This window comes from Symphodus melops (genome assembly GCF_947650265.1).
Source record: "Symphodus melops genome assembly, chromosome: 9".
In the NCBI taxonomy this organism is placed as follows: Eukaryota; Metazoa; Chordata; class Actinopteri; order Labriformes; family Labridae; genus Symphodus; species Symphodus melops.
This window is the reverse complement of record NC_136699.1, coordinates 3,776,570-3,804,534: the sequence shown is the minus strand read 5'-3', so window position 1 is coordinate 3,804,534 and position 27,965 is coordinate 3,776,570. Positions and strand designations below refer to the sequence as shown.

General features: G+C 45.0%; 1 protein-coding gene across 2 annotated transcripts in view; it reads left to right on the top strand.

Annotated features, from left to right (window-relative positions):
* Nucleotides 1-482: 482 nt before the first annotated feature.
* ankrd50 (ankyrin repeat domain 50) overlaps nucleotides 483-27,965 on the top strand; it is a 34,482-nt gene continuing 6,999 nt past the window's right edge. For both annotated transcript variants that reach the window (XM_079351902.1, XM_079351901.1), the window contains exons 1-3: nucleotides 483-763; nucleotides 2,001-3,118; nucleotides 13,985-14,217. In XM_079351902.1, coding sequence (XP_079208028.1) covers nucleotides 2,613-3,118; nucleotides 13,985-14,217 — 739 coding nt within the window. In that variant the 5' untranslated portion in view covers nucleotides 483-763; nucleotides 2,001-2,612. The remainder of the gene's footprint in view (nucleotides 764-2,000; nucleotides 3,119-13,984; nucleotides 14,218-27,965) is intronic.

Sequence of the window (27,965 nt, the reverse complement as noted above, 5' to 3'; positions counted from 1 at the left end):
TTCCAAAGTGGGGGGTTGCGAGATTCCTTACAAAACATATCAAAATGGACATTGTTTAAAATTGCATATTTTACCCCTTATTGTGAAAATACAAAAAAATAAAATACATTCTTATAATTAATTACAAAAATAATTTTAGGGTTTTTGTGTTATTGTGTGTTGTTTTAATGCTAATCTTTGAAAAGGCCTGATAGTTAAATGTTTTAACCTCCAGGGACAATGGGGGAGTCTCTAGCATCCCCCCCCAGTCTCTGGTCTCTCTTTATATTGGGGGACACAGACAGAAAAGTTTGGGAACCCATAGGCTAAGTTACAAAAGACAATCAAAAAAAAAAAAACTATGCTGAAAATAGAGCCTGCTAAACATCCATATTGAAATAATTATAAAAACGTAATTATCAAATATCGTTTAATTTCAATAATGGCGGAAAAAGGGGGAAACTACATGTCCCATAAGGCCTCGCGCGGCTCGTTTATGTGTGTGTGCTCTGCATGCAGTGGTGAGAAATGTAGAGTGTTCGGAGGCTGGCTCACTGTGGAGCTGTGTCGGGCAGCAGGAGGAGCCGACAGCGACTGAAAAGAGCGATTCAAAGAAAGACATGAACGTCGCTCAAACGCAGAAATACGGACTTCATTGAAGCGGTGGAAACGGTCGAGTGCTTTATGTGGACGCTTTAAACACGGACAGAAAGGGTGTTGACTACGGACAGCAGCAACCAGACCCCCCCCTAAAAAAAACAAACAAGAGGAATCAAAAGGAGAGGTGAGGGGGGAAAACCGTTCGGGGATGTGAGACATTTGAAACTGTAGCTCGGACAGAGAAACGCTCCACTATTGGCTAAATTGAAGTTTCGGGACAGTTTCGAGTGCTTGCAGGAACGCAAACGGCTTCAATAATGTAGTGTAGTTTTTCCTCTTTAATGCATGCAACTGTTAGCTGGGTGTGAAAGCCCCCCGTAGGTGTAAATTGTACGTGAAATGGGTGAGGTTTTGTCTGGCCATATACAAAAGACTTGTGCTGCCTTTTCAGTCACTGGAGTCAATCGGTGTCGCTTTGCTCTCATAGATTATTAGTCTTCTTCCGCCTCACCACACACAGCCATTGATAGACTTGCATGTTTTTTTTTAAGCATTGTGTTGGAGGCAGCGAGCGCCTGAGAAAAAAGAGAAAGGTGGAAATGTAAGCGCAGCTCGTGTTGTTATTTGGCAGCGTTACAAAGTAACCAGCAAAGACTCGGCGTGAGAGTGTGTGCGTTACTGTCTGAGTGCGCGCGCGCCTGTGTGTGTGCGCGTGTGTTTTCTCTGCTAGAGAGGATGGGTAATATTGGCATTTGCTCCATTATAGAGAAGCACTAGTATTAAGCAGCGATGAAGGGCAAAATAAAAGCTGCACTTGGCCAAAAAACATCAGAAATAATACAAGAGAGATGCAATTTACTCCTTTTTAAAAGATCTATCGTGATTATTCTTAATCACAGGCTTCTCTCAGAATGAAACTCATTAGATCTCTGTCACCCTGCAAAGCTTTACATTGTCCACCCCATGTAAAGGACCCCTGTACATGAAGGAAAGGAAAGAGAGAGGTGGGGGTCTGCTCCCATTTGGACTTTCCCACCCCCACAGTTCAGGACGGATGTGGACTGTTTTAGGATTTAAAGCCACATAGGAAGGAAGGGGGGATCAGTGGATAGACTAGAGAAACTGGACAAACCCCTGCCAAGAATTTAGTTGCAGGGCAAGCAAGCAAGCAGGCAGGCGGTGATGTGGGTTGTGGAGGATAAAAGCACAGTAAAATCAACATGCTCACCTTTTGATACACTGCAGGAATCGAGTTTGGCCGACTCTGCAGGTTGGAAAATATCCATAACAGTATCTTACATTATAACAAGTAGTTGCAAACTGTTGCAGATGTAGGACTGTGGCTTGTTAGTCGTGCCGTAGCAAGTTGAGTTTGAAATCTGTCCTAATCTAGTCCTTGTTTCTGTCTTTTTTTTTTCCAGGTCTGGAGCCAGAGTTTGTATGTTAGTGGAGAAACTGACTCTGCACTGGCTGCCTTCTCTGTGTTAATGTAATGGAAACGCGCTTTGGTCACCCCCGGTAGCATTTGAAATGCATCAGCGGAAATATATTAGCAGCTCCCATGGCTAATTGCATCAAGCGGCGGTGGCTCGAGTTTGCCAGTGGATGCACTCAAGAGCCGGGTGCCCTGCCATGTCCAGCGCCATGCTAAAGCAACACACTCATCATAACAAGGAGCGCTCAGTTCAACCAGTGGGGAAGCTGTGGAAGAAGTTGGTGGAAAATCTAAGTCTCGATTTTGATTTCCCTTTTTTTATTTTGACCTAGATATTCTGAAACGCACCGTAGCTCAGCTGCTTTTTCCTGCCATCTGCTTCTCTTCTCTCACTCAAGCTGCATTCTTCTTCCAAACGTCAACACGGAACGCAGAGAGAGAGAGAGAGAGAGAGTGAGACTGCAACCTGCCTTCTGAGACAAAAAAATGGATGTTCGAAATTTATGGCCGGCCTTTGTTGGAGTTGAAAATATGAGGGTGGGGATGAAGGGACCCCTATGAAGAGGAGGAATAGGTGGAACAGCAGCACTATATCAAAATGGCACAAACCAGTTTGCTGCAGGGGAAGCGCTTTTACTGCCGGGAGTGGGTCTTCCACAAGATCCAGCATTGCCTCCAGGAGAAAACCAACAACCTCAATGGAGTGACCAGCACTCCCAGTAAGCAGCCCCCTCTGGCGCCCGGTGGGGGTGCATCAAACCCGGGCACCTTGACGACAGGATCCTCAAAGTCAGGTAGCTCTTGGGGGGTGTTGTTGGTAGGGGGTCCGGGAAGCGGGAAGACGGCGCTGTGCACAGAGCTGTTGTGGCCCACGTCGGTGCAGGGAACACAGCGGGGTCTGCAGCAGCAGAGCCTGGCGTACCACTTCTGCCGGGCGGACGACTCGGACACGCTGTGCGTCGGCGGGTTCATTCGAGGTCTGGTGGCTCAGATCTGCCGCAGTGGGCTAGTGACGGGCTACGAGGAGAAGGTGCGCGACCCAGCTGTGCAGAGCACTCTGCAGCCGGGAGAGTGTGAGAGAAACCCCACGGAGGCGTTCAAGAGGTACAGATGAACACACACAAACACGGCCCTCCGTGCCCTCTGTCTGACTCTCACTCTCAATTGGAGCTGCATGAATCCAGAGATAAGCACAATGTCTGACAGTAACCTCATCACTGAGGTTAATGCTGAGGAGAAGTTGATTAAGGGACAGTCAAATTACTTCCGTTTTTTTCCCCGGTATAACGCTGAAACGGCTTTTCAAGTAACGTGGAGATTTGCTGCTCTTCTTAGATTCACATCACTCTTAATGAAGCTGCAACAGAGGATTGATCAGGGGAATTTGTCAGCACATAGTTTGATATTAACAATTGATTTCATCAAGCAAAGATGTCAAACACGTTCTTGTTTAAGGCTCTTTAGTGTCAGGATCATTTTGTACACGAGCAGTTTCAGGGTTTTGATCAGTGGAAGACATCGCTTCAAGCGCTGGGAAGCTGTTGTTTGTACTTTTGTCAGATTTCGTTAGACTCAAAAGAATCTTCAGAATGTTCCAATACAAAGATGATAATAATATTAATAATAATAATGACGCACTGCAGACCTAATATCAACGAATGTCTTTGAATGTTGGACTTGTTGATGAGCCAAACTACAATCTTGCATTTTCTGCTCAAACATTAATAACAACACATACACACTGTCTCAACCCTGCGTGTCGTCACGTAAAAAAAATAAAAAAATCCTTTTGTTGGAAAAGACAAAAAAGCATATTTCTAGTCTTCCTGACCCATATTTGAGACGTGTGTCACCTGAATCAGAACCGTTCCTGTTCTGCTCCATCCAGTCCTCCGTGGTCCAGGTAAACCGCCTGAAATCCAGGAATTTGCTTAGCCGCACATTGTAAAGTGCACACCCAGCCCCTCCCCCGTCCATTCTCTTCCCTCTCCACCTCCTGACCCTGACGCACCCCTCCCCCCTCTCTCTCTTTTTTTTTTTTTTTTTTTTGACTGCTCACACTCACCGCATAGCTCCGCCTCAGCAGCCCCTCCACTTATTTGATGTCATGGGTTTGTTGGTTTTCCCCCCTGGCGTGGCATGCCGGGGTGGGACCGTCCCTGCTTGGCTTGTGATTCAAGGAAAGGTCAGATATTTTTAAGTCGCAGCAGAGCTCAGGTGGCCGGAGACTCGAGAGAGGGAAAGAGCCTTGACCTGCGATTGACTGACTCACTGACTGACTGACCCGAGTGAGTGTGCTGCAGAAAAAGATAAAGTAGTGCACGCGTGAAACTGAAGTACAGTAGGCATGTCGGCTTCCAGCGCCGTGTCTGGGCATGAAACTCAATCAAGATGGACTGTTATTGTAGGCCGGGGCTTTAAAGGGAGCTGCACGTGTGTATGTGGGTTATTTGCATGACTTGTCTACACGGTATAGGTCAGGGCAATGTATGCAACACGAGCTGGAATGCAGTGCTGAACACACACACACACACACACACTTCTTGTCTGGCCATCTGGTGATGCTTATTGCACCATCTCGACATCACACAAAGGGTGGATAAAGTAGGTCAAACGTTCAGCGAGGTAAATCATTTTTTAAACGCTCACCAGAGTCAACAGCTCGACCCGTGCCGTTCCGTTTTTTTTTTTAACACGCTCGCTACCAATGAAGTGAGCTGCCCTGTTGTCATCTGCTCGTAATCACGCCGCCTCTGCGGACGACTCTGACTTCAGTTTGACCCTCTGCGATAAAAAGGCAGGTTAGGGTAGGGACACGAGCAGAGGCTGAACCCAGCAGGGATGGACTCCTCACTTCAGCTCTGCTCTGTGTTGTGACGTTCCTTCCCCCCCCCCCCCCCCGCTGTAGACATTCACAGTTTGTCAGCCTCGCTTCATGGAGCAAATATTCCGCAGCACACGAGACCTCGGGCACTAAATCTACGGACTACAAATTCAAAAGGCGTATCATCGACGCCTGTTTTTGTTTGTGAGTCAAACATGCGCTCGGGTGAATGCCTTATCACCATCTCAGGTGTAAAAGCGTTCCTGGCTCTGTTGTACACAAATAATCTGAACGGCCCCCCCTGCTGTTCAAGATACTATCTGGCTCCAGGAAGACGAGATTGTTGACTATATCTGGCTGCAACATAAAAAAAAAAAAAGAAAGAAAATGAAAACAGATCCAGGAATGGAGGATGTAAGACATATTAGTGGTCCAACAATATGACCACAAGTTTACATCCTGCAGGTATCAAACTCACTGTGGGGTGCATACTTTGTTTTAAATGAACAAAATCAGACTTTTAACTCAACAAATAAATGTTCTACAACTTTCATTAAGGGGCTTGTTAAACACCCCCCCCCACCCCACGTTGAATGTTTTCAACGTTACACAGTGAGTGAATACAAGAGGCCCCGTCAAATTCTTTGGCCTGGTCAAAGACAAACACGTGTGTTTGTTGTTAGTAATCATCAGTCCTGTGTTAGTGCATTGAAAGTGGTCCAGACAAGGCTTTAACGTCCCACTCTGTGCTATGACATCACTGCTGTTCCCATCGCCACCCTTCAGTCCGCAGCCCAACAGATGTCATGTGTCAAACATATAAAAGATGAGTCACCTTTCAGTGTTTTTTTTTTTTTTTACATTTTAATGGTCTATATTCCAGAAGTAATCTGATCCTTGCGCAGGGCATCGGTCAGCCAGCTGAGGTCACAGTGCTCCGGATAAAAGATAGTTTCACCTCTCACTTTGCTTTTCTCCTCCTCCAAGTCAGCCAGTACGAGCTGACATCCTGTCCAGACGATAAACGTGACACTCGTGCTACGTCGTCTGCTTGTCTGGAGCACTATTATCTGAAGGCTGTGGCTCTTAGGATTTTTTTTTTATTTCCAGACGCAGCAGGGTCGCATTCCCCGGCCTCATCAGTCTCCGTCCCTCAGCTTTATCAAAGGCCACTGCCGTGTTTTGACTGGATTCCTCCGAAGTTTTTAAATGAATGAAGCCATTTGAAACAACCAGTCAGGCTTCTGCTCTCCAACATGCCCCACTTTCTCCCTCCTGGACAAAAAAAAAAGCTGCCTTTAAAAAGAAAAAAGGTGGAGTTAACCCAGGTATGTGGGTCAAACTAAAGGCAGCAGGTTTTATTTTCTGCTCATGGGACAAAGCTGCGGGTTTAGTTTAAAATTGACTTATGATTGACTTATGTGCATCTGTTGTCGGGCTCTTTGCCACTTGAATTGCAGCTGGACACATTTCTGTTTCTCTGTAAAGGGCACAGACTTCAGAAATGATGAACGAGCGGGTTTTCACATTTGTGACCAAGACATGAAGTTTCTGGGCAGAGTCTCTTTTCCCTCTGATTGTCTGTAGCAGAAATTGAAGCTTTAGTTTGAACCTTTTTTTTTTTCTTTCACCATTTTAAAAAAAAAAAAAAGAGAAAAAAAAGCCCTGTTGAATTCTCTCTGGCTTAGACAAGCATTTCTTTTGAGAACGTTGCCTGTTTTATTTGAAATAACTGTGGATAAATGAGACTCCAGTCATGTGGCAAACAATATACGTTGATATTGTCTGGTTTGAATGTGAGACAAAACAGACACCACAGCAAAGATTAAGTACATCTCAACGAGCGGATTCCAGTAATTGGTTCTTAGAAACGAAGGTTGGCTGCAAAGTCAGAGATATAAGATTGTCATGGTTAAAAAATAATGAAACCCTTCAACATGTGAATTTATGAGGAAATACTACTGTTGCCCATCTTTGTTTGATTTTAAGAAAGAGTTGAGTTCATGTGAAAGCCAATTAAGACATTTTTATGAAGCTGCTCGGGGAGCGTTGTGGTTATTTTTTCACTTTTGTGTTGACTTTTCGACTGTTGCGCATCGGGCGCCCTCCCGCCTATCGGGGTTAAGGGACGCTAAATGAAAGCTGTCCATGGTGCCTTTCATGTGGTGCAGGGTTGTGGAAAACTCGCTGCAGATTAAGGCCACGTTTCAGAAAGTCCAAAAAAAAAAGAAGAGAAAGAGAAAAGGCTCCCGGTGTGACGCATCGACCCCGGTCGAGCAGACGAGGAGGAACAGCAGCACTGGTGCGGCGGCAGTGATGATTCAGCATTTTGAGGGCTGCCTCTGTCTCCACACTACCGGGGGATAGTTTGTGTGTCAGTGGATGTGCCTACATGCCTGTGTGGGCACATATAACTCGTTCATATTATTGTTATCCCACGCAATGAATACATGTCATACACAATGGTGCTCAGGCTTGTTTAATGGCTCTAATAGCAGGTCATAAAGACAGAGTTCATGCAAGTTTAGACTCCTCCATGAAGCCAAAGCAGTCACTTGTAATAACTTGATTTTAGTAACTTTAGAATAACTAATTACTCTTTCAAGTATGAAGAGGTCGAGATAAACCAACCACACGTTCTCGGAGACCCAGTCAACCATTTGAAGCGGCGTGCTGACAGGAGTAATTATTGTAACATTTTTGGAGAGAGCGGTGGACGGATTATTCTGAGGGCGTCCTCATGCTAGGCTGCCGAGGCACGCTTCACCCCTAAAGTCCACAGAGGGCGCCGGTCGGGTACACGTCCTCGGCCCTGGCACTGCTCGGAGGAGATGTTTGTAGCGTGTGAGTGCGCCCTGAGAGGTTTCACTGATGGACTGATTTCTGTCAGATAAACGTATAAAGGTATCAATTCCTTTTCACACCGATCTCAAGTGAACACTTAAATAGTTAGACCCATTATTAGCTTCAGCAGCAGAAAGCTAATGCTTTCATCCGAGCTGTGGCTCAACTCCAGGCTGGCTCTAAACTTTATTTCAAACATCACGTAACTATGAGGTTGTGTTGACTTTAAAGATATGAAGGACGAAGGAAACCTTTAACCAATGACATCAGTAGGAGCAAAAATACCCGTTTACGCTTTATTTCAATTGTTTGTCTGACAAAAATACAAGAAAATATCAATTCTTTTTTCTGTGGTTAACTGCCTGACACAAAGATGTGTTCAATCGTTTTAAGCCCCCTAAAAGCCTCTATTAGCTCTACTGTTAGATTTGAATGAAGAGTCAAATGAAGTCTTTAAATGCCAGGTTGATGGTCTTATACAGGAAAGTTTAACCATAACTTAATATGTTTGAAGCAACTGGAAACAGTGAATATTTGACACCCTCACTCGTTAAATCGTTTAAAGGTTTAATCATTGTTCATTCATTGTGAAATTAGCAACAATACCGTCTGAGTTGAAGGCTTTGTGTGTGTCGACTCGAGCACACAGCTTGTGCGATTCTTAAGAACCGTGTGGGTGCGCTTGGATCACACGTGATTGACAGTGGTTTGGCAACTTATGCAAACAACCCCGCAGCTGTCATCACATTGTGATTTGAAAACTGCCTGAACTCTGATTGGATGACATGCATGTGTGACATCACCTTATTTTTCCCCACACGAGTCCGCCCCTCTTCAAAACCGCTGAGAGAACCAAGGATGAGAGACAGAAATGTGAGGGGGCTGATTGAGGAAATATGTGCTGAGGCGTTTCATATGAACCACGGCTCTGTGATAGTCGACTCTCTCGACACGAGGACGTTCACGTTCTCTTGTGCTCACGCTCTTGCCGCGAGTCGAGGTGAAGTGGTTGAGAAAATGTTGTCCTGGTCTGCACTGGACTGTTTTCACTCATCTGTATCGACCCTGTGTGTTCTCCTTGTGTTGGAAGGTTTTTCTGCCCATGTGGACCGACCGTTGTGTTTTCGTGTGAGAGGAGAGCTGAGAGTGTTTCGCAGCCAAACTCTGGCAGGAGTGTCAGCAGGGAAGAGAGGGAGGGAGGGAGGGGGTGAAAGGGATGAAATTTCAGATTCCTCTGACTGTATTGGATGGCTGGCCAGGAATGCACACCTCGTCTGGGTTGGGAAGAAGCTCTGGGATTTGGAATAGTTATCTCGGTGTTTGTTCGCTGGCCAAGAAAAGAAGTGTGCACTATGTTTACACTCTGTCAAATCATGATCAGGCTGCATTAGAGTGGGGACGGGGAGAGGTCAAGACAGTCTTTGCATTAAAAAAACAAAAACTAAGCTGAAGTTATAAAAGAAGCCAGCTCTGTAACTACCACAGTGTGGTGTGATGTCATTTCAGGGTGGGAGAGTTCAGGAGGGTCGTCGTCGCCCAAACAGTGCGATCACTGTTTGTGTGTGTGAGCGAACAGTCCCATGACCGCGGTGTTGTTTAGCCACAAAAACATCATAAGACTTCACATAAAAGATCATCAGACATCATCTGAAGTGTGTCTTTGTAAGGACCTGGACACACACGCGCACACACACACACACACACACACACACACACACACACACACACACACACCACCAAGCAGACAGCGTGAGGCATTTGTCTGCGTACGATCCAGCACAGCATCGATTGTGCAGAGTCATTACACTGAGATCAGATTCTTGCATTGTCCGGCATGTTTTCAAAGAGCAGAGCAGAAAGAGAGATACTTAGCGGAGCATTTGAGGCGTTTGAGTTTTCAGAGATGAAAAGGTGATCAGAGGGTTTTTTTTTTTTTTTTTTGGTGCTGATTCATGAGGTCGCTGACAGCTTGAGAAAAACACCAGCTCTGACAGCACGAGCTGAGGTAGAACATGCAGAAGAGTTATTTTTTTTCCCCTCATCACTTCAGTTTTTAATGTTTCCCCCTTTGACAAACTGCTGAATGAAAACTTGATGAATAAATAAAAAAAAGCCTGAGACGAGCAAAGTTAAAATGCAGTAATGATTTTTAAGATTAAAGAAAACCCTGCTCCTCCGTGTTAGCTGACATCTGTCTACATTTGTTCAATCGACGTTAAAGGTCTCAGCCTGTAAAAGGACTTCACTTTCTGGATCTCCATCTTGAATGTTTGTCATGTTGATTTCCTCAGATAAAACTCGGCTAACAGTCTGCAGACGTGCTCTGAGTGTGAAGCTTCTGCGGCACACTGCCAATAAAGAAGCAGATTCCTTCTGCATGTCCGTGGGAACATGGGAAACAGACCCTGTAGCCCGTATCTGACCTTGTAATAAACTTACGGAGATGTGATCTGTTGCTATGGGTGGAGGTCACGTCGTGGGAGAAGCTCTTCTTCTATCGAGACAGGATAGTTCAAAGATCTGTAAGCATTTTTCAAAATGTCGCCCCATCCTACGCTCACTCGTTGTCAACAAACAAATACAGCAGCCTTTTTTTTATATATGATTTGAAATATGCTTCATGTACTGCTGCATGCTTGACGTCCTCAGAGGGTTATTCCTCTAATGAAAGACTCTCAGCACAAATTCATGCAAATGTGTCCACGGCCTTCATATCAGCAGTTCTGCTCCACAGTCACCACTCTGCATCCGTGCCTTGATTTGTTAAAAGCTATAAAAAAAACAAACAAGCTCTTTTTCAATGAATACACAAACTGTAACAAAGCTTCAGACTTGGAGTCGATGTTGAATCAGATCAAATTGGACGGAGATGATGACAGATTAAGTGGGGAGCGGAGAGCATATGGCTGATGTAGCAAAAACGCTGTCTGCGTCTGAACGTTTGCTCCCACATCCACTCGCTTATTGTTCTCATCAGTGTGATTGCTCTGAAGCAGATGATTGCAGTAACTTTATGCATAATGTAAGAAATGGGTAGAAGAAGGCGCGAGGGGAGCATCTGCAGGACGGGTTGTCTCTTTCACTCGGGCTGAGCCGGTGCATGAGTCAGCGCTCGTCGTTCAGCATCGTGGCACTAAGCTCTCCTGACTTTGCAAAGACGCTGAGGCAGGCTTCCTCCAAATTGACGGGGCGCTAAATGAAGAGGCGGGGGTTTCTCCTAATGAAAAGGCCTCCCTGATTTTCTCCTGATCTCGGTGGAAAGTATTGTCAGTATTGCTCTGTGTGGTGATCTGTCTTAAGCCGACGCGCTCAGTGTACCAGTTGGCCTTTCCTCCATTAGCAGAGCAGAATCGAGGCCGGACGGGGGTTCGCGTTTCCTCCCCCCATTTTTCTTTCTTGATGTGTAGCTGTGTCCCGCTCACTGCTTATGAGTGGGAGTTGTGGTCTGTGTTTGAGTGTGTGGCATGGATTTCAGGCTCCGCGCCGGCTCTATAAAATGAGCTGTGTACATTTGTGAGGAGCTGGCTCGCAGCCCGGTGCTGCCCCGTCGGCCCCGACATCTTCACTAAACGTCACGCTGAAAACTTCACTTTGCACATAACTGTGGGAGTGGAGGCCGCCGCCGCCCCGTACACAACAAAACAGATGGTGAGTGCATTAGATGCTCCTCACATCCCCCCTCATTCCCCCTTTTTTTCATGTCTTAAATAGCAAATTGACATCGACTCGGGCATCTGTTGAGAACTTGAGCGAGGAACAAAATAGTTGCTCGACATGTGGCTGAGTTTTTTTTTTTTTTTTTTTTTTCCTGGCCCAGGTAAGCTGCAGGTTCGTCCGGCAAACTTAATCAGCTTTTGCTGAGCCTGTGTTCTCTCCAGCTCCAGTATCCTGTGGACTTCTCTTTGTCTGCCGTCCTTGTCTTTTGACTCTTTGACAGCCTGAAAAGTAGCAGGATTGTGAGAGAAGAATGACTCTTTGTTTGTGCCACTTGCTGTCACTGTGGATTTGATTGTCTGAGTAGGCAGTACGGCCTCGGACCCAGCCATTCACACGCACTCGCACACTCCATCCACCCCTGTGGATGGACCTTCCTTTTGGCGAGGCTCCCAGATGGCGCTGCAGGTTTTCTGTGTGTGCTGCAGCCATCTGATGGAGAGATTAACGGTGTTCATCATGACGGAGCATAAACGTTGGAGGACATTTTCATGGCTTCCTTTCTTGCTGTATTTTCACACTACTTGTAAACAACGTTTTTAATAAACTAAAGTTTGTATGAGATCTAGAAAAACAGGTTAAACCCTCCCGAGTCCACCTCGCAGAGAGCTTTAAGAACTTTCTTCTTTTGAATGGACCGTTGAATACTTGTAGTTTTTGGAGTGTTCTGTGGACGAACAGAGATTGCCTTTACAGTCACAGCTATTGAAGCCACACTATATCAAAAAATAATCAGGAAGCAGCTTTTAATCGACAGCACAATGAGAAGCTCCGATCACCTCCCGATTCTCTCAAAACAAACGGACTAAAGAGAATCAGCATTGTGAATGGTATCGTAAGTTGATTGACTCGGTACCTCTCTCTCTGCAGGCCAGAAAACTGGAAGTTATCAGACTGTGACTTTGGGAAATCGAGTCAAACAGCAGAACTGTGTCAATAACTGCAGTAAAGTAACAAAGAAGAAGTCATGGTAAAAAAAAGGGCCTCTGGTGAACGTCCTTGCACTTTGGACTGACAGCACACAGACCTTCACCACGGCCGTTTGGGCTCCCATGTGCTTAAGGATAATGAACTTGTGCTAAAATGGTAAATGCTTTGGAGCCGCAGGCTTAGTGACAGGCTGTGGAGATTCCAGCTGAAGTCTCATTAAAGCAGCGTTTCAGTGTTTCACCACCAATGTCTCTTCCATTAAGGAAGAGTGTCACCATGCGGAAGGTGACCGATTTTATCTGCACATTTGTGTCATGTGGAAAAGCTTGAAACGCCCCGAAGATGCGTTTACTCTTGAAGCAAGTTTCCATGTCAATTAATTGAATCGTTCAACCCTTTCGGAATTGTTTAATTAACCTACGCACAGATTAAAATGTCACTGATGTGAAACGCTCGCGTCTTTTTATCACGGCCAGTTGAGCTGGAAGTAATTGAATGAGTCTTGGGAGATGACATTTTCCCAAACGGACCTCTCACGCCTGTTGGTGGCACCGGCAGAGGAGCCGCGGTCCTGACAGCACAGACACGCGGGACGCGGCCAGCGTTTGCCGCTCGTCTCGCTTCACTGAGAGGGCTCGTGTGGGTAGTAACACGTACGTACTGAAGCAAGTCGATTGAATGCCTCTCTGACAGTTTGGAGTCTAAAAAAGGATAATGCAGCATTTAATCTACTCTCTGCTGAGTATTGATGTCATGCAGAATGTTCTACGTCATGTTGTGTTATATCGCAGGGTGCCACAGGGCTGCTTTTAATCAGGGTTCATATTCAAGCATCAGAGAGTGTTTCTGTGGTCCCACATCATGATGCATATTTTTATCTCCTTTAAGCTCACGAGCACAAAGGCTCGTTGAATTACACGAGGGTTTCCGTTCGGGCTTTCACACGTGCAGAAAATCTCCTGATATTTGCCGGAGGAGCTGTGTATGTGAACGCCACATTTTTTTCATCCGCCAGACCTTTTTAGTACGTTTTCTGCAGCAAGTCTGAGTGAGCTGATGTGAGAACGCAGCAGGATATTCTCCGGAGAATTTGGCTCGGTGCCTTGCGTCTGCACGTGATTAAACGGCTGCATTAAGTTTTCTGTTTGTCATTCTGTTCTTTTCTGCTCTTATGTTGAACTACACAGCATTGATTTAAAACATAAAATATTCTCATTAATGCATCGTAGATTGGACTCTGTTACTTCGTCTGCTAGAGGTCACTTCCCCCCATCATCATAATGTGAACAGACAGGTCAGGAGAATATCCTGAGCAGTCCTCCTGACACTATGAGCTATCTAGAAGTTATTTTTTAGATGGAGATGGTAAAAAAAAAAAAACGAGGATGATTTTAAATTATTATTCTCACCTAAAAGAATTTTCCCTCAAGTAGAGAAATTATACCGTCCTTCCAATGAACTTTACATCTTACGAATAAAGTTAAAGTTTTATTTAGCATCCACATGAATCTCAACCAGTGCAACATATTGAACTGCCAGACAAGTTCTGGGTCTTCAAAGTATTTGTCATTAAAATATTCTCTCTCATCATACCAGTCAGTCAAACATATGACCGTTTGATGACACGTGTCTGTTCCTTCCTTCCCTTCTGTCCTCAGATGTGTCCTCCTGCCTCTCCTGAGTGTGAAGCCTCCTCAGCAGTCTCTCTTCCTGCTGGTGGACTCCATCGATGAAGGCTGCCAGCTGGGGGAGGGCGAGCAGAGGTCGTCTCCCGGCTCCCCCAGGACCATCGCCGAGCTCCTGGCCGGTCACCACGAGTTCCTGCCTCCCTGGTTGCTTCTGATCTGCTCGGCACGGCGACAGAACAAGGCCATCACCAAACTCTTCACAGGTAAACCGTCCAGCTGTGGCTCTCACTCTCGCCCCCCCCCCCCCCCCCCCCCCCCCCCCCCCCACACACACACACACACACACACACACACACACACACACACAAACATTTACAGAGTCATTCGTGTTTTGTTTTTCAAACCTTGTTCCTTTTAAAATATTAATCGGCATACTTACTGTACAAGACAATCGAGTGGAGCAAATCCCAATAATTGTTTAATCTCTACATCATGACGACCCCAAACTAAGTCAGAGATAAGGCCGAGGTTTGAAAATGCCAGAATTCCCCTTTAAAGTATCGTGAGTGGCATTTCTTTGAATCAATACATCAACGTCCAAGTAATTGTGATACCTTCATCGCAGTTGAGCTGAACTGATTTTGAGGGACAGTTTGATTGATGACACAATGCGTGCTCTTGTCAGTACTGCTCCATGCTCGTTTCCTCTCTCTGTTAGGACGATGCATTTCACCTGATAATGTGGTTACAAACAAAGCCTGCAGCTGCTTCTTTCCTGTCACGGCTGCTCCTCACTGTGCAGATGCAGAACGCTCACAACACGCCTAAAGAGATTAGGGTCAGCGTGGCAGAACCCCTGCAAAGGCTGCAGCTCTCCCTCCATGTCCTGTGACACCGTTCCACACCAGCTGCTATTATCTCCTTGTCAGGCCTGCAGCCTACTCTGTGGCGATGAGCTGGCATAACATTAATCAAGGACCTGCGTGTGTGGGAGGAAGTCTCCTCCGCAGACTCGCACTGCTGTGTGCGTACCCTCTCTACCTTTTCAAAACCCGCTAAACGTGGGAGCTTCTCCAGCCCTCGGCTCACCTCTTAAAACATTACGCAACACACCAGCAGTCTAAGCAATCCTTTTTGTGCTGCTCCCCACTCAGGAGATGCATCAATGTTGCTACTCGTTTCTTTCTCTCTTTCGCCGCATAAATTACAATATTTAAAATTCACGAAGGTAATCTTTGATTTTGCACATTTTCTTTCATATTTGATGCATAAAATGAAGACTCGGCACAGATTTACTCGCAGGTTGGAAGTCTTTGTTTTGTCTTCCACGGTTGCATTTTTCATGCCGTGTGTCATCCTGTAGAAGTGATGAAAATATTTGGAACGTTAAGCAGCAGCTTTGTTTCCTACATTTTGCAGCGAAGTGGTAAACCTATGATTCAGACGCTATTGTTTCCTCATTTGTCTCTGTCAGAAGTCGACAGCTGTTAAGATGAAGTGGAGATGTAAAGTAGAGAAAGTAGCTCATGAAATAGACTCATGTAATAAGAACATGTTGAGAAAACCTGTTTGGCTTATCATGACTGCTCAGTGGCGTTGGTTCAGAAGTCCAAGATACAGATAAAACAAGCAAGAAATAAAACTGAACTTTTAAAATAGCAAGAAAATACAATATGTGTTGTAAAATAGAGTAAAACTAATAATATTTAATATTCAAAATGTTAAAAGCAAGAGCAGCTAAAACCAATTAAATTAGAAATTAAAACTTGAATGTGTTAGCATATACTGCAGAGCACCAAAATGAATCCAGTAGTGTTAATATACCTGCACGGACGGATGAGAAGTCCACTTAACATGACAACAAATACTTGAACAATTTCATTAAAACAGAGTGAACAGGAAGCTCTGTGGATTCATCAGTATGTCAAGCCAAAGATTACAAACCAGTTTAAATCAGAATCAAATAAAAAAATCATTTTCTCAGCAGAATCCAGTCGTCTTTGTCTGGGCACCTCTGGCAGTTGAGATGAGCTGTGGCCTTGTTTACCTTATGTAACGTACCTCAAGAAACGCTTTCTGTGTTTCTTTATGTGTACAAAATAGTTTCACTACTTCATGACGACACAATCAACAAAGAGAATGGTTGGCTTATGAATGTAGAGTCATCAGTATCAGAGAACATCTACAGCTCCAAGATAATCCCTGTTGGTTGGTCAGTCACCATCCTTCCAGCCTCTAAGGTCAGTGTCATGACCCGTGGACACGTACTGTGTAAGTGAACAGTGTAAACGTTTATCACAAAGAGGATGAGGTGTGTTTGTCAGTTCATCAGTGTGTGAGTGTGTTGTGGTTACTACAATTAAATATGCACATGAGGAGATAAAGGTTCACTGCCACCTGTCTTTTAGAAGAGTGACAACGTGCTAACACCTGACGATGCTAAAGCTGTGACTGACTGGGTGCAGTGTTTGGGACTCAGTGGTGGAAGAGCAGTTCTAGATGTGCGTCGATCTGATCAGTGTTGATGGTGGCAGCCAGGGGTTCGGGAGGGGGGGGGGGTATCTGACGGGGGTTTCAAGATACCAGAACTGGATGCGAGTGTTTTGTGGGAGCCATGCATCTAATTCAAACAAAGCATTGGTGTTTGTAAGCTGCCCACCCACGCCTCCGTAAGACATCAGAGCTCTCACGTCGGTGCCCGTGCTAGATGAGATTCTGGATCGGTATCCCAGATTGGCACAAAGCCTCCTCACAGCGTTCTCCAAACTTTTGAGCCCACAACACAACACAGACGGAGAGAAGAAGTTTTCTATTTGATTTCCTTTCAGCAGCAATTTGCATGAAATCGTATTTTCTGCCTTCTCCTGTGCGTGTGTGCGAGCTCACCGCTGTGTCTGGCTTCAACCGTAGATTTAAATTGTCAGATTTTATTTGCTGTCACACGTAAAGTTGACAGCAGGAGTCACCACAGGAATATATAGCTGTGTTTGCCCTGGATGGAAATGGTAATGGAGATTTTTTTTTTATCTGTAACTTACTTCACGGTATCTCACAGAGTCGTCTGATTGCCTATTTGCCTTTTTTTCTCCTCTGATGTTGAGCTGTCTGTTCTTTTTTGTTTTGTTTTTTTTTTTAATTCAGTTTGAAGGGAATTTCTTCTTGGAACAATCTGATAAACAGCAGTTCTCTTCTTCCTCTTTAGTTTTTCACAGCAGCGCTCATCTCTTTCCATTTTTTTGATGATGGCCAAGCTTGTGGACAGCTTTCATTCTGATTGGTCAGAGATGGTTTTCAATAAGCAGCCCCCCCCCCCTTTTAAAAGTAGTGAAGGACACGTGATCTGGTTGGTTCCACGCTCTTGCTTTCACTGTTTGGATCCTTTTGAGTTTGTGCGTTGAGATGCTCCTACAGACCCACAGTCCGCCTCAGCCGTCCTCCTTTGTCGACGCTTTTAGCAGCGTTTTTGTTTTGTCTACATTCAGGCTTCCGCTTTTAGTTCAACACTGGAAATTCTTCTGCTGCACTGGCTCTCTCCCCCCCCCCCCCCCCCCCCCCCCTCCCTCTCACATATAAACGGACGTAGACATGCACACAAACACGCCCTCGTGCCTCATCGTGTTTTAGCTCAAATGATGAAAACAGCAGTGTGAATGCTCCGTATTTCTTCAGGACTGGACTGAATCAAGACCAGAAGGGGACTTCAGAGTATGAAATCCAGGCCAAGTGTCCCTAAAAATATCCTCCATATTGTTTACAAGTGAGACACGGCGGTGACCTGCCAAAAGACTCCGCTTTCATGCTGAGCGCGGAGCCAAGTTCTGTTTTATACGAGCGGCCTTTTTTCGTCTGGGGTGGAGGTTGTGTGGGTTTCCCTGTATACTCTGGGAACGTTGTGGTTGTGTGAATATAGTGTCGATAACGTTCCACGAGTGACCTTTAACCAGGAGGTCTCTTTTTGTTGCAGGACCAGAGGGCTGCTTGAATTCTTTTTTACCTTTTTTCCCCATATTTTCCTTAATTTTGGTTCCATTATAGAAGGGAAAAAAAATATCTTTTACTTTCAGTTGTCTTTGTTTTGAATTTGATTCAACGGATTCTGACACATACTGTCTGTATCAGAGGCCTCTTTCTCCCCAGGAGCACAAAGTCTGAATTCCTCTTTCCTTGCTCAAACTGTTTTTCCTTGTGTCCGTCTCGGCGTGGAATGTGCTTTGGGAAGTTTTCAACACCTCTGAGACCCGAGCAGGAAGAAGGAGGCATTCTGACTCCTGCTGCAGAATGAGTCGCTCGCATCCGCTCGGCTAACAGCCTCACCAACAAAGACGGCTCTGTGTGTGAGGAGGAGTACAAGAATGTTTAGTAGCGTATCCCTCTGGCTGACTCGCATTATACCATCACTGAGCTTTGATTAGGACTCATTCGGTGTGTATCATCTTTGAAATTGACTAAAATGGAGTCTTGAGGTTAAAATAAACAGGGTTATGCTCAGATCAGAAATCCTCGAAGGCGATCTGTATGAGGTGCTTCTTTCTGTCCCCAGTGACAGCACACGTATCGGAGAGAAGCTCTCTTTGTACACCCCCCACCCCCCTTGTGTGCTGTGCTACTGTAAGGCCATGATAGGGGTAGCGGAGTGGAAACACTTAGGCAGCGATTTTGGTTGGGAGCCGGGTAGAATCTGTGCCAATTTAACAAGGCCTCCGGCAGAAGGGAGAGCAAGGGAAAGGGGGAAAGAGAGGGCGGGGTGGAGGTGGGGGGGTTGGTCTTTTAAATAGAAACAGCCTCTCAGACATGTATTTCTTCAACGGCTTATTCCTCAACCTCTCATTATTTTCATCCCATGTCTCAACATATTGCTGAAATGCCTCTACGAATTCCAAATAAGCCAATATATTTTGAAATCAGGGATTTCATTTATTGATTTTGGAGGGGGGGGGCATTTGAGGACACTCATTGCATCCATTGCCATGTTTCCCAAAAATATCTCCTCACTTATGGTCTCATTAAAATAATTACAGACTCGTTTGAATCATAATCCCCTCAGAGCGTCTGATCCAGCCTAGTGTGTGATCTTTTTATCGTGAGGAGGCATCACTGAACTGTAATGGCTACCATCTGCCCGATATTCCTTGTGCGACATGCTTGTCAAAGTCACTGCGTCTCGAGCAGTAAGCAGGGGGAGTCGCTGTCCTAGAGGCCGCAGGGAGTACTGCGAGGAGCACGTGAAGGTTTGTCCTGAACGTGAACAGAGCAGTCTCAGCTGATGTGGAAGACTTTGATTCTGAGCTGCTGAGTAAGTGCACACACTAACCACCAACCCAGATATGAATCTACTATTTATTATTGATCTTTTTGTGCTTGAGCTTCAGTAGGCACATATCTTACGTTGACCTCCGTGCTTCTCTTTTATATTTAAACGACTAAAGCTTCTTACAAGTGCTGCACCCAATAAAAACCCAAGTAAAAGAATCCTTCTTTTCTACTTTTCCATTGTGAAATAGATCATTTCAAAAATGATCAAAAAAGATAATATGCTAACCACTGGAACATGCCGTGTATCACCCCTCCAACCTCTGCCCTAAACTGGCACCATGTTGTGACTAATCTGTGCTGTAGCTGCAGACGGGATTCAGAGAGACAAGCCAACAAGAGCGAAGCACAGAGAAGGATGGAGAAGAAGGAACGAGTTGCCATGTTGCTGTGCCAGTTACCTCATAGCATAGCATCAGTGTGTTCGCTGTACTCATGAAAGATAATGGCTCCCCTTAAAACTGCTGCATTCCTCCTCTGAAGTCTTACAGTAACGTCAATTAGATTGATTTCCAACACCATAAAATAAGTTATTATTTTTTTGTATTTTTTTTTTTCCCAATTTGACATCCAGTCAGCCGGGGGAGGCGACTTGGCAGGTGTTGGGTTGGGGGGTTTACCAGCGAGAAACTTGGAAAATAGCCACACCAAACCTCCCATAAAGCCCCTCTTAGTTATGAATCACAGCTGTAATTGAGACGGTTATATTCCTGGCTCAGTCTGAGGAATGTTTCAGGAGCATGTGGCCACTTTTTAAGAAGACACTCATCCATGTGAGGAATTTCAATGGGGGGGAAGGGGGGGGTTTCTCATTTCCTTCAAGATGACACATTTGCACATGCTTTGAGTTTTTCACCCCGGCACGTCTTCTTGCAGACCTGTGCAGTATATCTAGAGAAGTCATTACGAATTCCATAGCTGTTGCATACAAAGAGAGCTGCACTTTCAGGAAATTCTGCGACTCCAGGGTGGGCCTGTGTTTTTGTTTCCTGTGTTTGTGGGAGTGGTAGCCCACCCTGGCAAGGACTTGAACCACATCTCCCACCTCCACTCAGCCTGTGCCCTGCCATCTGCCATGAATGGAGCTTTCTATCTCAGACAGGACAGACACAACTGATTTACCACCAATAATCACAACTGAAAAGAGCAACCCTGTTCAAAGCACCCGCCCTCCTCCACCCCACCACCCTCGGAGGCCTGCTGCTGAATCGGACACGAGGCGTGATTCCTCCTCTGCTGAAAGGTCAGCAGCACTCTTCACATCTCCCTGGATCTGTTTCTTCTTCTGTGTTTACTTTCTCCTCGGTAAAACGAGAGACCTCACTGGAGGGACCTCGATGTCTTCTGGCCCTCTGACAACACAAACAAGTAGTGAAGAAGCGAAGACGCTTTATTTCTTCTGGGCCAGAGGAATGCACCCTGAAGACAGACCAAGATGGCTCTGCTTTCTGAATCTCCACGAAATGACATGTTGTAGCCTCGCTCAGTCGACTGGACGTGTGATGAATCTGAGACTTAACTATGAAATCTGTGCGAGTTTTACGAGAGACGAGATGCCAAGAACCATTTTCAGTTCTGAGAGTTGGAAGGGAGCGCCAAGGTCCTGGAATGAAGTCTTTATCGAGTACTTAAAAGAACTTTCAAACCAACTCCAACACGCCTTCATCAGAGAGACTTAACAGCACCGCACTTAGCTCGAGAGCACAATCCACGATAACATCATGCTACCGGAACATAATAAAAGCCATCTCTTCTAAGACTTGTCAGTATTCATTGCCCCTCGGTGCCTGGATGGTGAGGTTACAAGAGCAAGGACGACGCATTTCATTAGCTTACCCCCCCCTTCCCCCCCTTCTTGAAATTGGCTTACACAGACGAGCTGATTTATGTCCATATTCATGTACGAGTTGTCGTCTGCGAGGCTGCATGTCGAGCCTCACTTTGGATGAGCTGAAGACCATAATCCCAACTGAATACTGTAATTTACCAGCGTGCAGTCTGACAGCCGGGCAAATTACAGGTCTACCTACCGTGTCTGTATCTGTAACACCTTTGGTGCTGCGCTGCAGAAACTTGACTCTGAACATGGCCGCCGAGCCGGCTGGCCTCTCTCCTCCTGAGGTGATGCCCTTTGGTATGTGGCATGCCCCTGCCAAAGCTTTTAAGACACATTTGACGTGTCAGTTTCTGCTTTAATTGAAGAGTGTGTAAATGAAGTTTTAATTTAAGTTTTTTTTTTCTTCTGGAATGAATGCAGTGGAATTCCTGGCATGTTTCTTGGGCTGATTTTGCTGCAGGGTTAAAGGCCTTTAAAGTAAAGATAGGCTTTTTTTTTCATACCTCACCGCCTTTTGACCCGCATGCTTCGGGTGACTTTGCAAGTACCTGATTCCACAGCAAGCTGCCGCAGCTTTTCCTCATGCTGAAACTGTTGTCCAGACATTTCCCGGTGAAATCACACAGAAAAATAGTTCCAGACCTTTCCTGGCATTGCACTGTTATAGCCGATAACGACGTGTTTAACTTGAAGGCTAATGAAACACAACGTGACATGCTAAACTTGAGGGGTTTTCTAGCGCAGGTGAATGGAAACATGTGCTGGTGTGGGACTAAATGAGGTCAGCGGGAGGTCAGCCACTGTGATGATGAACAAAAACACGGGCAGGGAGTCAGGAAATTTGATCCGATGTGGGGCAGGGAGCTCCCAGCTCTACACAAGCTCACAGCCACAATGAGACCTGGAAAACTGTCAGGAGGAGTCCTTAATGATTTACAGAGAGGCTTACTTAGAGCTTTCATGAAGCATACTGAGTGCATAAAAGAAACATGACTTTTAAAGTCATTGCAAAGAATAAAAATGAACAAGCACTGCTTTTTTCCAAGCTTGGGGTCAATAAAGTTCATCTATCTTTATTTATTTGTATACATGTGCAGCTAAATGAACTTCATGCTCTTAATGCGCTGATGTCTCAGGCTGAACAATCACATGTTCCACCTTGGATACATTTTCCAGACCTCTGTGCAGCTGCAAAGAAGCTCTATGATATATAATGACGACTCTGTGAGAATAGAGATCCATTATGGGACGCAGTGAGTGATTCCATACACATGCAGCCAGGTGCACGGCCTCATGACTCGGCCTCTTGTCGCCATCTTAACGAGCTGCCGTCATTCAAAGCCAGAGCTACAGTGACTTCAGTATTTGTTTTGTAACGGAGAGCGTCTTCATGTTTGATGAGCTCTGCATGGGCCGACACATGATTGACACTTTTGTCTTTGTGCCGGTTATTGTAAATCCAAAATTGACCCTCTAGATATTACGAGTCCCTTAGAGATGACCTGACTGCAGTTTAACACTCGGATCACATTTAGGTCAAACGTTGTAGACTTACAGTTCTAGACCGTGTAGCATGTTCACCACGTCGCTCTCGGCTGAAGGATCAGATTAACATAAACGCTTCGGCAGCAACACGAGGACAAACCTTCAGTGAGAACAAGCATGCAGATGGAGAGAGGTTTCATGCATGTCTTACTCTGCCTCACAGATATGTCATCTGTTTACACACAGAACAGATGTATCCCTACAACTCTGCTTGTGTTGGGTTTGTTTGCACCTACAGAACTCCTTTACTAAAGACGAGTCCACCTCAAGTATATCCATGAATCATTAATGCCACCTGCATGAAGGGATTCATTCATGAACACTGTCCAGTGATTAAAAACAGGCAGCAAGATGTGGAGTCATTTGATAATTAAGCTTACCATTAAAAGCAGTGGGTGACCCTCATAATGATAATAATGATACATATTATCTCAGGGCGTCTTTCAGGACAGTCAAGGTCACCTTGCACATTCAATAAAAAACAGCACATTACCAGGACCTCTGATTCTGCAATAAAAGGCTACATTTATTCGCAGTAAAAAGCATGAAACGCCATGGGTGTCATAAATTATCAATTCGAAAAGGACGGGTTTTTGAGACTGGATTTAAAAGTAGAGAGAGAGTCAGGGGGGGCTTGTGGGAGGGGTGGGGGGCACTGCTGAAAGCTGGAGAGGTGGTAGATCGGAGAGTACGGTCACAGGTGTGTAGCTATGAAGGAGATCAGAGAGGTACGGAGGTCACAGGTTAAGACAGGCTGACTTTCAGCCGGTTAAAGGCTTCTGATGATGATCCGGGCGGCTGAGTTCTGGACCAATTCAAGTTCATGCAGAAGTTTGTGTGAGAGTAGAGTTACATGAGCTCTCTCTCTCTCTCTCTCTCTCTCCCTCTGAGTAATGTGAAGGTAAAAGAGCTTCAGTCAGACGTCTTCCTTTTAGCCCCGCCCATTCCCCTTCACAGTCGAGTTCAGTCGCAGCACAACAGGTCGGACTGGAAACCTCCTCACATCACGTTTCTCACTGAGAGTGTGAGGCGTGTCGGGACAGGAGTGTTTTCATGTGCTTTGCCTCTGGCGATACATCAATTAATTGTTAAAGTGTAATCATTTCAGCGTCTCGCCTGCTGGTCGTTTAGCGTGGCAGGAAACGTACACAGGGCACATGAAATGATGTTCCCAGGCAGTGGTAATCTTTGCACAGCTGAGTTAGAGCCCCACGAGAGTCCCAGCTTTTCTCTGCCTGCCTTTGTCATTTCTAACTTGACAAGATAAAACAGAGTGTTATCTCCACGTCTCTAAGAGTGGAAATTAGAGAGTGAATGTAATCAAACGAGGAACTTGAAGGTATTTTTTAAAGCTTATATAGCAGCAGTCTATTGGAAGGTCTCTTGTTTGGAGCTGACTCTCATCCACATACTTGTGTTTTGAAAGGTTGGCGCTCATGTTTTTTGGAGCCGGGAACGCTGCAGCTGTCGAACAGACGTTTGTCGAACCGGGGTTTACTGAAGGGCCCCGAAGACAGTTTCTGTTTTCTTCATAGATCAGATGACCCCAAGGTACTGCACCGCGTGAGAGAACGTGCTCCACCGGAGACGCCGGCGTTCTGCAACTCTGAGCTCTCGTTTCTCACATGCACGCACGCACGCTGCCTCGTTTGTCATCTGAAAAAATTAATCTAGAAGGCAAACAGTCCCTCTTTTGTACGCGGGGCTCTGTCTCCTGTGGCTGGTATCCAGTTCTGTAACGAGCAGCAGCTGGCTCAGAGGCCTGTACTCGGGAGCTGCATCCCTCACCCTGATGAATGTGTCATTTGTTGCTTGTTTAGCAGTCGCTTTTGTTCGAATTCTGAGCCATCCTCTCTCTCTCTCTCTCTCTCTCTCTCTCTCTCTCTCTCTCTCTCTCTCTCTCTCTCTCTCTCTCTCTCTCTCTCTCTCTCTCTCTCTCTCTCTCTCTCTCTCTCTCTCTCTCTCTCTCTCTCTCTCTCTCTCTCTCAGAACTCCTTCAACACTCAGCTACAGCCTGTGTAGCCCACTTTTAATGGGTGCAACAATCTAGGCCTTCACCACTATTTGATTTTTGGAAACATAGATGATCCTTCTTGGAGGCATTTTGACAATTTATTGCCAATGAAAGTTCTTGCATTCTCATGTAGTACTTAATAGCAGTTCCTGTTACACCACAGTTAAATGCAGGTTGGATTAGAGAAGCCCCGCCCCTTCAGCGCTTCATCTGCAGGAGTCAGCCAGTAATGGTTTCTTTCTTGACGTACTGTGATGTACTTCCTCTTCCCTCTCGCTCACTAACTGAAGATGTTGATTTGACTTTGTTCTTCTTCTTGCCAAGAAAACATTCTTTTGTTCCCTGCATGTAAAATGTGTTTTTTCTCTTTATTTCATGGTGTGTGCAGTCAGATGTTGGTCTCCTCCAGCTTTCTTTGACACTGTAGCTTCATAATAAGTGTGTCGGCAGCTGTGGAATTTCAGAGAAACTGTTTATCATACATTACAGCACAGAAGCATTTTTCTTTTGTATTCATGATGAAGTAACATCTCCAGAATTGGGCTGTAATGCACACTCCCTCTGTGTGTGTAACAAATCAACAATAAGAAAAAAATACAAAATGTCACACTTGCTAAAATCCTTTTGCAGAGTGAAAACTTTTTTTTCTACTCTGAATCAGTTGGGGGGTTTTTTTTGGTCCTTGTTCTTCCCCTTTAATGGCCCCTTCCTTCCCTGAGCGAGTGGGTTTCCTGTCCCCACTGGAGCAAACCCAGACTGTCCAAAGAAGGATTAAATCCAGAAGGAGCAGGAGGACCAGTGAGGGACGTCACAGCATTAAAGAGTCAAAAAACATAGACAAGATCACACCAAGCGTCAGACTGATGATCCTTTATTCTAATGTTACAGAGACACGTTTTTTAATCTAACCTTTATTTATCCAGGAAAAGTCCCTCCTTCAAGGGAGTCCTGCAGAAGTTACACTCCCAATTAAACATCTTTTTAATTTTTATCAATTAAAAAGATTAAAAAAAACAGCTTAAAGCAACAAGGTCGTCTCGTGTGTCCTCAGCCTGGATTTAAAGGCATTCAGAGAAATCTATTTTCGAGTCTTTTTGCTGCATGTTCCATGTGGAAGGTGCAGAGTGGACGAAGGTCCTTTTTCCCAGTGGAGCAGAAAGCAACAACTGATCATTTCAACGCGAGCTGCATGAATCAACACTTCTCGGTTTGATTAGGTTGCAGATGGAGGAGGGGAAGTGGCCCGAGCACCAGCGTCCCAGAGAAGGCCATCCCACTCGAGAATACAGTTCACAGTGATGGGTACAGTTAGTAATAAACCATAGAGAACAACAGTGTCAGTCTTTCATAGGCACTTAGCTGAGACATTCATATATTATATCAGGTCTCCGTAATACAGATAAAGTTGTAGTGACTTTTTCACCTCAAAAGAGGAACAACATTTGTTTTGGAAATCACAAGATTGTCCGTATGGGGCTTGAAGGTGAGGGAGTCTTCTGTGTGCACCAGCATGAACAGCCTGAGCTCAAACACACACACACATAAAAGAAGGATGGCAGCATGTGCAAAGGTTGGGCCTGAAAGCTTAACAACAAAACGTCCATGAAACAAAAGGCCAGAGGAAATACGATGAGGAGGAGTTAGAAATGCTCCGGTGGTGAGGTTGAAATATGAGCTTTAATGCTTGAAGTTGTAGCCAGAGGACTTGTGAGTGCACAGAGAGGAGGAATGCACGAGGATCATTAGATACCTCCAAGTGTTCCCGTTTCTTTGATATTAACTTAAAAGAAGCCTTTGCCAGACTTTTAACGAGCCATTCCTGTTTCTTTTCCACGGCTCTGTGAAAATGAAAGGTAAAGGTTTTGAGTGTACATACTGTTTCTCATTTTTCGTTGAAAAGAAAACAATGTTTGACTTAGTTCTAGCGTCCATGCGTACCTTACTATGAATCTGTCTCTGTTGGAATGTCAGTGACTTTTCCAGTGCTGGAGCGGGGAGCTGGTTAAGGGGGTCATGTCGACAGAGAAAAGAGGTTGAAGGGAGGGTGGAAAATGCACTCAGCCACTGAAAACAATGAGAGAGGGTTGGGGTCAATGAGTTTCTGCACCGACTGGGCAATTATAGTTGAACACTGTGGAATTCTACTTTACAGATTTATTAATGCTTAGTGTTTGACGAGGTAATCCCTATTTCAAACAAGGAATGAAATCTGTTGACATTAAGAATTGGCAACATACTTTTTCAAAAGCCTTCCAGATAAATAGGTCAGCCAGTAATATTGAGGGATATGGGCCTATCACAGGTACATGTGTATTGGTATTTATGTTTTCCAGATGCACCACAATGAAAACGTTGACATCAAATAAAAAGTAAGCAATGCTTGTTGAGGTTAAGTACTAGTCTCATATTGTTGCAGGTCCAGAACAATGCGCTCCATCTTGCAGACTTGCAGCCCCGTCTGCTGCACATTAGACAAGCAAAAAAAGTTGACTGTTAAGTCTGTTACATATTCCTTGTTAAAGTATGGTCTTTGGAGAAAGCTTCCTTTAAGAGACATCCATGCAGATATTGACATAAAAGCAGAAACCATTACGAGCTAACATTGGCAAAGGTATTGGGCTCCGAGAACTTCCTCTCTGTGGATTGCCTGTGTCAAGTCGGGAGTGTGGAAGGTTTTCATCTCTTTTTTTTTTGAACCAGTATATCTATTAACTGTCTGTCTTTATGATCACTATAACATTAAAGTCCCAAATCCCCCAAGCTGTACCCCCTTCTTGTCGGGAGCTTTAAATATTCTCGTAAAATCCTTTATGGTTGGTAATTAGTGCCCACAACTTGGTCCAACCCTGCTTTGATTTTATACAATACAAATCTGTGTCTTGTTGATTCTTATTTTCTGCCAAGTTCCAAATGATGTAATTAAACATCAAATCTGAGGTGTAAACATTTGAATATGACCTGCTTTTTTATTATCAAAGTTTGATATAAAACCAAGTCCTCAAGGAGGAAGCAAAAGGAGGAAATTGTGAGGCACAGTGAGCAGAGGCCCGCTTATCTTAAACAAACTCAGAAGCAGATGATAAAGAAAGCCATCACTCCTTGTGTTTACCAGGATCTGTTGTCCAAACTGTCAGCGCCTGCTTGGGAACTCTCATGAAACAAGCCAGGTTTGTTATCTGGCTTCCAGGTGTGGTTAGCACCTGCCCTGTGTGGAGTAGGATATCACAGTCTTGTCTACCCACACAATGGATGAACAGAGCACTGCCTCAGGCTGGAAGACAGAGTCTGATTCATATTATGTTCAG